The 9,410-nt window shown below is 37.2% G+C and overlaps 1 protein-coding gene across 1 annotated transcript; it reads right to left on the bottom strand.

The window, feature by feature from the left end:
• Positions 1-2,063: 2,063 nt before the first annotated feature.
• LOC5508018 (inositol-tetrakisphosphate 1-kinase) lies at positions 2,064-9,389 on the bottom strand. The gene is made up of 12 exons (XM_032376758.2): positions 9,157-9,389; positions 9,008-9,032; positions 7,808-7,933; positions 6,960-7,077; positions 6,743-6,841; positions 6,548-6,591; positions 6,310-6,402; positions 5,842-5,911; positions 5,626-5,702; positions 4,686-4,772; positions 4,347-4,428; positions 2,064-3,564 (listed from the first exon to the last, which is right to left on the bottom strand). Exons 1-12 carry the CDS (start codon positions 9,273-9,275, stop codon positions 3,440-3,442), a joined length of 1,065 nt encoding a protein of 354 aa, XP_032232649.1. The 5' UTR covers positions 9,276-9,389; the 3' UTR covers positions 2,064-3,439.
• Positions 9,390-9,410: the final 21 nt, after the last annotated feature.

The following is a 9,410-nucleotide window of genomic DNA, read 5'->3' as shown; positions in this document are numbered from 1 at the left end:
CGGTATAGCCTAGCTAACTGTGCAGAGTAATTGTCATTAATCTGTGGTGTTAATCCGCACATAGGAAGTCTCGCCGCTATAAGAGGCACTTCGCCATGCCACATATCCACGTACATGCTGTTGACGTCCCTCAAACGAATATACGATTTGCCTTGTTAATGATAAAGTGTGACCAAGCGTGCACTGGCGGTTGTTTCAAAACTCTCGTATTCTATAGCTCCTTGCGCTAATACAAACGACAAGTGTCCATTCGCATAGATGGGATAAGTGCTGAGATAGTGCGCAGGCAGAGAATCATTGCGACTCTGTAAATAACAACGCGCTATTTGGCTTGAGACCCCTTGCCCCGTACAAACAGAACCAATGCCATAGCTGGAGGTGAAAGTCCGCCAACATATCCTTATTACCTATAGCAATTAAACCGAGATTTAGCGTTGCTAGCATAATGCTGTCTATGATGTTTTGTGCTCTGGGCCGGCACCCAAAAGCAAGATTCCTGTTTTTTTTTTCTTATTTCTCTAGTCTATAAGAACTTTGATTTGTTTGATTTTATCATGCTATGTTGTGGGCTGGATACAATTTTTATCAGTGTGGCTCAGTGTCGGAGTTCTGTGGCAAGAACACAAAATGCCTAAAACCGTCTTTGATTAGGTAAAAAAAAAGATGTCATATAACGCCCCGTAATGCACGCTTATGTACGGAAAGGGTAACAATGCTCGAAGGTTATCATGTAATGTGTCGAGTATGACCGCAGCCTTATCCACTTGGGTTTATTTACAGGTGAAGAGGTGTTTGTATTTCTCGCACCCCCGGGTACGGAAATGAGTGGGACTGGCTCTCCTGTTATCACTGTATTTTGAAAGTAAATCAGATTTTATATACTTCACTAATTAGCGGTTTATTATCTTCTAGATGCGGTTGATTTGATTCCCTGTCGTGTCCAAGGATGAGGGGACGTGTTGAGAAGGGTACACTTTGGAACTATCGTGGAAACGGGGTGGGGTCCAGAGAAGTCAACACGTGGCCAAACAAAGCATAAACGGGATAGGCGATATCAGCTTTTAATTCACCAGGGAGCAAAAACATGAATATTAAGGATATATATCTGCGCTGAGTCTTCTCGGAGTAATATGCTTCAGGCCACCGCCTAAACCTTCCCAGAGTACTTCCGCGGAAACCTCTATTCTGCGAGAGCACAGGCGCAAAGCTATAAATACTGCCAGCGCAAATTTCAAATTTGAGGGGAACATTTTGAGGGTCCTTTTTACGCCAGAAAATATATATTTTTTTCCTTTTTACACCAGAAAAGAAATTGCCTGTTAAAAAAAAAAAAAACAATAATGGAATGTATGACCTAGATGTTGCGACCCATTGAACACAATAAAGCATTTTCAAATTTATCTCGAACGACCTCAAAGAGTTCCTCCCTGGTTTCCGGTAACCCACAATCAGACCTCAATTACTTCCGTTTAAAATTATGAATTATGAAATTACTAGAGGTTTATAGATAACGCGAGAATGCATTTAGCTTGATCAAGAAGGCGGAATGCTGAAGATGAAAGTCAGAATACACGAGGTGATTCTCTGGTTCTTGTTCTACCCCGCGACCACCTCCCTTATTCTAGTAGTCATGGTGACGGGTCTAGGAGAGGGTTGTGTGTGGGAGTGGGGTGTGTGAGTGAGGGGGGTTGTAATCAATCACACACCCATCCCTCCCCCAACCCGTTTTTATTGGAGAAAAGAAGTCATCTCCCCAATCTGAAAAGAAAAAATCCGGATTCACCACTGAACAACAATCCACTTTACATACCGTACGTACCACGTCTGTCTTTCGCGTGTTCGTATAAACGAACGAACGGATTAAAGATGGAAGAATAAGAAACGCAACACGGCTATGTGGGCCGCTAGCGAAGAACGATCAAGGTTTTCCGAGTTTACAATAACTCACGGGCTAGTTATCTGCTATACAATATGCTAACACTGACAATAATAAATGCTCATCCCGTCATCTCTTTTCCCTCCAGGAACAACTCCAAAAGTACTGACAAAACACAAGTATTATCTTATGTTATACAAATTTATTTATTGTTCACGCACTGTACATGACTCTGTTTTTCTTTAAATCTGTATTTCGTCCGAATTGGTAGTCAGGATATCTCCAAGGCTGTTATTCTAAACATACATGTTAATGGCTCTAACTCCCATCCAATTAACCACAGTTACCATGCGTATGTTTGTGGATGAAAACGGACAAATTTATTTGTTAATCGTGCAATATGAGTCGTTCAACTCATTCGAAATCAGAACCTTTTTTTACCGTCAATAAAGGGTACTGGCATACTCCGAATGAATAGATCCGTTGATTTGGAGAAGAAGTCAAAAGCTACCCTTTTAAGAAACGCAGTGTTTGCAGATTATTTAAATTTTCTGCCACTAAATCTGCATTAAACAAGCATATTAGTAATTTACGAAAAATGAGTGGATGACGAGTGGCATTTAGGAGGAAAATTTCAACGATGGGAATTTAAAATTATTTTTGCTTTTTATCGCGAATGTTTAATGTAATTTTTCCTTCCTTTCAAAAGCCATAAAATGCTCTTCCATAATTAGATCGATTTTTTCTTTATAAGTTTTCTTTTTCTTGAAAATAGTCCCCCCCTTCCCCTTGCTTTAAAATAATACATCTCAACTAATCTACATAAGTTAGAAGTCCTAGGATAATAACAGCAATAAAATGTGCATGCAAATCATGAGAGACCTCTTCTTCTTTACACTTTGAGTATGCCCGGGCATCCTGTGGCACGTTTATACACCACAGTACTCTACACAGCAATTTAAGTTGCTTCCCTACTGATTGGCTAGAGTTTACTAAACTTTTTGACAAGACTGGAAAGGGCCATCAAACTAATATGGTTTATGTTCTAATATGGCCACTTACAACACAGGTGAAGGAAACAAAATACCAAATTGATAAGCAAGCCATGACTGAAAACTTTTAGAGCACTAGTGAGATTGACATAACAAAACAAGCACATTATGATGTCATCTACTTAATTGTAAAAGCGGGCAATTATGACTTTACCAAGCTTGGTCCTAGACTTCTGGGTAGTTTTCAAAATGGTACATATGATTGCTCCTATTACTGTATGTTTATCATTTGAGATTTTGAACCCAGCTCTGTAATGCTCCAGTTGCAAGCCCATGTTGTTAGGTCTTGAAGTATGCAAAATGTCAAACGGAATCGATGGGATATCTTAATTAAGGTTGGTTCACACACTCAAAAAGGAAAGTGCAAGTGCAAGAAGATGCTTGGATTTCTTGACCTTGCACTTGACCAGTTCTTATTTGTTTGAACTTGTGGTGTCCATGGTGAGAACCAAGCTTATAAATACCTATTAAATGGTTTATTTGTGTGCTGGAAGGGTGACTAAGGTGAAAGTCAACTAATAACTGGAATTGTGGGTGGACCAATGTCTAGCAGACCAACTTCTTCTTCTCCTTCCCCTAACAGCAGGTGAATGTACTGGAGCATGTCTTTTGGAAATGACGGCATCCCTTCATACCCTGCAGGGGAAATATGGTACACCTTTTAGATAATGTCAACACAGATAGATAATAACCTGCAGGGGAAATATGGTACACCTTTTAAATAATGTCAACGTAGATATATAATAACCTGCAGGGGAAATGTACACCTTTTAGATAATGTCAACGTAGATATATAATAACCTGCAGGGGAGATATGGTACACCTTTTAGATAATGTCAACGTAGATATATAATAACCTGCAGGGGAAATATGGTACACCTTTGGGATAATGTCAACGTAGATATATAATAACCTGCAGGGGAAATATGGTACACCTTTTAGATAATGTCAACGTAGATATATAATAACCTGCAGGGGAAATATGGTACACCTTTTAGATAATGTCAACATAGATATATAATACCCTGCAGGGGAAATATGGTACACCTTTGGGATAATGTCAACGTAGATATATAATAACCTGCAGGGGAAATATGGTACACCTTTTAGATAATGTCAACGTAGATATATAATAACCTGCAGGGGAAATATGGTACACCTTTTAGATAATGTCAACATAGATATATAATACCCTGCAGGGGAAATATGGTACACCTTTGAGATAATGTCAACGTAGATATATAATACCCTGCAGGGGAAATATAGTACACCTTTGAGATAATGTCAACGTAGATATATAATACCCTGCAGGGGAAATATGGTACACCTTTTAGATAATGTCCACGTAGATAGATAAAACTGGGCAAGGAGGACTGATCAATAATATATATTTTTTTTAGCTTTAGGGTGAATGTTACCTGGAAAATAGTTGATATCGATGACCACATGATTCTTAGTCCCTTTTTCCACAACAATGTCAATACCAAACATTGTTAAATTCTAGATAGGAAAATAGAACAAGAAAAGTTTAAATTATAATGTACTTATATTGGGACACATACTACTGTGACTGCCAAGACAAAGTTTTAAGAAAAACTAGGATGCAAGAGTCTGAGTTTTCAATGACACAAACTTTGTAAGTAGAGTATTTCAATCATTGCCAAGCTGTTTGGCTGGAGAAGTTAATGTCAACAAGATATTTCTTGCATTTTTTAAGTCAGTTAAATAACCATGTTAACATAAATTGCAGCAATTACCAATTTATCCCGAAGTCTCTTGACAAGTTTCCCCACAAGAATATTGTCTGTAGGGGTTGGGTCTTCATCCTCGTCAAATTTGTCAAGCTGTGTAAAACAGTACGGCTAAGTCAAAACATCACACTTTTCATGAACCATATTCAACATATTCATATTTAACCGTAGGCTGGGGGTCGTGCTGAAAAGGCAGAGGTCTGATATTTCTCCGTACAGCCAAAGCAAGCGAGGTTAATAAATTCGTGATATAAGTAATTCAACGACTCTTTGGGCTATTATATATTTCCTATTTTCACCTTTCGGAAGCTACAGACCTCATCAGGTGCTATAGATCCAAATAATGAGAAAGAAAGCTTAGATGTCAGTCTTCATGGCATCTGTTTGGTGTGAAAAATCCACGGTATTTGCAGAAAAAAAAAATTTTGATGTAAAAGAAAATACCAAACACTTTGTGCTGCTTTATGATGATTTGATAGAATATTGCATTTACAAAGAAGCTGCAGTATCTTAAAGAGACTCTTTTGGGTATTTGTACCCCTTGTTATTTATTCTGTTGTTTGTTTGTACGATGTAATTAAGCTTTGTATTTCTTGGCTATCGGTAGCATGGCGGCTTGTCTGATTGCTTTTCTACTTGTCAAAATTTTGTTTTACACAAATCTTGTCAGGATAGTAAAAACTCTGATACAAAGTGCTTGTTGCCTATTATAAACTTTTAAGACCTGTTTCTTTTTGGTTGATTTTTGGTTTTTTGGTCTAAATTAGTTTGGCTATGTAAACAAAGCCCACTGCGAAAAAATATCCAAAACTTCCCACAAGCAATATTGTAGGATTCCAGCCCGCTCAACAGCCAATCAGAGCGTGTGTAGCATGGTAGCCATATAATAACTTTAATTATCTAACTAAGCCTTTGAGCCAGATAAATACATGCTTTTATAAATTACCACACTTAGATGTGAGTCTGAATCCGACTTTGAAACATCATGGCTGTTGAAAAATATTGTCTTTTTCAGATCCAAATCTGAAATAAAAAAAATTCATTGCTTCAGAAAAGTGTCAAACAGGTTTGGAATTAAGTCAATTTAATTTTAGGTAGTTTACTGCTCCAAGAATGTGGTCTATTATGGGCAACAAGGTAATGGACCTGCTAAGAGACTTACTTTGACTTCTGTAGAAGTTCTTGATAGATGGCCTCACAACCGTACAGTACTTATGGGCTGCCACAAATATCTAAAAATAAAAACTCACTTAATAAATCTAGAAAATTGGCACTAGAATGATATCTCTACCAAGTGTCCAGCTTACAGGCAATTGTCCAGAGAACAATACGAACCTCAGAGTAAATTCTCACATTAAAAACAATTCCTGGGTTGTGGTAGGTAACTAGACCTTTAAGACTAAATGCAGTAGCAATTCAATCATCTTGATTATTTTACAAATCAGTTAATTCTATTCAGCATCTACCCACAGAATTTCGCTTAGCAGCTGAGGTTTCCGTCGTCCCTCCAGAAAACAAATATATTGTAGCTTTGTTTAGGTTGGCAACTTAGAAGGTGGTCACCTAATAAAGGTACAGTATCCCACTGTACTTATCTTTGGGTGGAGTTTCAAATATGTAGGAATGTTACCTTGTAGAGAACAGCATTGTGGTTTATGAACTGCTGAACCACACATGGAGGATTTAGGTCTTGTAATCCCTCTTGGTTGAAAATAAGTGCCATCTGATGTAAGCATAAAAGAGTATTTAGATTATATATGGTATTTATGAATACCAAGAGTAATAATCATATTCATGTTGTGTTTGTATGGGGTCTTTTACATGGTGAATAAACAAATTTTAATACTGTGTTCAGTGATGTTACTGACCTGATGTGACACTTCTGATCCATGTCCAATAACGGATTTACATACTGAAAAAAGGAGATTATTTAAAAAAAAATAACATGGAATAATATACTAATATACACTTTGTCTTTCCATCCATCTATTGTCTTTCTTTCACTGCCTACTTTTGGCGGGTCTATCTGTCACTGTCTGCTATATACTGAAAGTAATACACACCCATTGGAAATTCAACGTTTGCTTCCTTTATTCTTCTGAGGTTTTCTTTTTGGTCTAATGAGTCAATAGCTACAAAATTGGGAATATATGCTTTCCACCCTGAAATAAAGGAACATTGTCAATCACATAACTGCCAGTTTCTATGGCAAATAATAGTATTTTCAATTATAAATAATAACAAAAGAGTGGTTGATCAACATTCATCAAAGTTACTCACCATTATCTTGAATCTCACACTGTTTCATCACTTTGTAGCTGATGACGCGATCACATAGTTTCTCTACTGAGTCCAAGGGATCTAGAACCTTGACCTGGGGGTGGGCTTGCAAATAAACCTGTTAATACAATGTTTAGTTATCGACTTGGTGGCAACTCATTAAAAATAATCTTCCTCATTTAGGGCCTAATTACAAAACTACTTGACAGTAAACATTGTGAGGAATAACTTTTTTCAATCTTATTCAGATTTGTATAATTATTTCTGCTTATTAATGTTTTGTATTTTAACAAATAAACTTATTTTATCCCAAAAGTGCTAGCAGCATTGATTTGCAAGACCCTGATGTTGTATTCAGATGCAGCTAAAATAAAATTCTAGTCTAGCCGAGAGACAGAAATCTGTGTAACATTCAGTATCTGCTGTGAAAATTTGGTTCTGTGAGTGTCTTGCTTCTCATACAGTATTCTACTAAAATATTTTTCTAAGCTCCCGAAAGAATGTCTATAGTCATTATTGGGTAATAATATCCATCTTAGTAATACCACTCAAGGGTTACCCATAATGGAAAAAATTCTACATCCCAAAATAAGATTAAAACTGACAGTTGTCAACATAAACTGGTCCTACTGTCTACCAAAAAGGTCACTTTGAGAATCATCGTGGCATAGCCTGTGTTGCACCACAAGTATAAAATAAATTGGAGCTGCATTGAACATGTGCTCCAAAATGTCTGCATAACAAGTTTTTATTGGCATAGCCATGTTACAACTTGATCACAAGACAATGATTCTCACATCGCAACCAATAAGTGTCTAAAACTGACATTATGCATGGATTGTTCTTACTTTTAAACTCTGTACAGTTTTCTCAGATGCCTCATCCCCTTCTGTAGCTTCAGCCATATAGTCAGTAATCTTCTGAATGATAATATCAAACGGACCTTGCTCCTCTAGTGGTACATTTAGATCAATCTAGAATACCCAATTAACACATTAACACTAGAGGTGAGAGAATAGTTATTTTAAGCTCCCATAGAATACACAATAAACAATACACAATAAACATAAACACAAGTGGTTGACAACTGGAGATACATTCTCTCATTAAGACTGCATGGAAACCCCCCTGGCATATCGACTAAATTGGCACTAACTGCTCAAGTAACAAAATGCTAAGAATTAGTCGCCATAAATAAAATATGACAGAAGGTCACAATTTATCACTTAAAAGTCATATAATCATCAAAAAAGGATTTTCAAAAAGGATGGCAATATTTCAAGTTTTCTCCTGACAGAAACGCTTGCAAAATAGCTTTTAGGATAAGTACAAATAGGCCATTCCATCACGGTATAAATAAATACTGTAGAATTGACAAAAAAATTATTTAAATTATACAAAAATATTCGTCCACAGTTGAGTGTAACGTAAACAAATATACAAATCTTCGCTATGTCTCATTTTACAAATTCGACAGGGTCAAAACCATTTCTTCCTTTTCCACAATGTAGGTGTAGACTACAATTCTGCTACTTGGTGGTTAATCTGACAATGGAATGAAGGATGGTGTGCGTATAATCAGTTGCAAAGGTTACTGGACCAAATCACATAATAATCCGATGGCGGGGGAAAGGCTAAACCACGACGAGCACACGAAAAAAACAATTACAATCTTCAAAAAATGAATAAAGAAACTGATATCCCTCAAAAACAGAATACTAGTTCCAGTCTAAAATATCGTCATACACAATATCATCAAATAATAGAAGAAACGAAACCAGATAAAATTACTTTCAGACACAATCCTAAAACCTGAGAAGAGATCTTAGAAAACCACTAATGAAGTCTTGAATCCCGCCGGTCAGCCTATATATAGAATGTTCTCCAGAACTACCTAGACTTTACGGGCTATTTAACAAGGCGTGTGCGGGATGGGAAGGTGATATTTCGTCATTATTTATCGCTTTGAGTCTGCCTTGCTCCGGTACGCATTTAATGGCGTTTTGAGCTTACACATGACAAAAAACACACCCAGCTCAAACACATACCTCCACCAACTCGATCCCCGTTTTTCTGAAAATAAAGAAACTCCAATGAGCTACACGCTTGCAAATCAGATTATTTTCGCGGTATTTGGCAAAATTTGAAGTTTATCTAAGTTTAGTTCAACTGTGCAAATGGAGTCGAGGGCGCTTACCCACAAAGTTGGGCGAACGCGTCAAAGATTGTCTTTCGCTTCTTCTTTGGGCTCAAGAGAAAGCCCACTCTCTTATTTATGGTGGCTGGAACGATAAGACCATTCTTTGAAGAACTCATAATGAAGTTTAGATGGAGTGAAGCTACGTAAGATTGTAATTTGCAGTCATTTTCCCGTCACGATGTTGGGTTGTTGTTTTTCGAATGTGTGGAGTAAGTGTTGAGCCCGCTGTTTGGGAAGAAATCCAGCGGTGT

Source organism: Nematostella vectensis, chromosome 7 (assembly GCF_932526225.1).
Source record: "Nematostella vectensis chromosome 7, jaNemVect1.1, whole genome shotgun sequence".
NCBI classification, from domain to species: Eukaryota; Metazoa; Cnidaria; class Anthozoa; order Actiniaria; family Edwardsiidae; genus Nematostella; species Nematostella vectensis.
The sequence above is the reverse complement of the archived record's forward strand: the minus strand, read 5'-3'. Positions and strand labels throughout refer to the sequence as shown.

What these genes read in the sequence shown, in the direction of transcription:
- LOC5508018 (XM_032376758.2), bottom strand. Translation starts at nt 9,275, where the DNA reads ATGAGTTCTTCAAAGAATGGTCTTATCGTTCCAGCCACCATAAATAAG. An exon ending in GATCAGAAGTGTCACATCAG is followed by an intron (nt 6,403 to 6,547) that starts GTCAGTAACATC and finishes TGCTTACATCAG; the next exon opens with ATGGCACTTATTTTCAACCA. An exon ending in CAGACTCACATCTAAGTGTG is followed by an intron (nt 4,773 to 5,625) that starts GTAATTTATAAA and finishes TGTTTTACACAG; the next exon opens with CTTGACAAATTTGACGAGGA.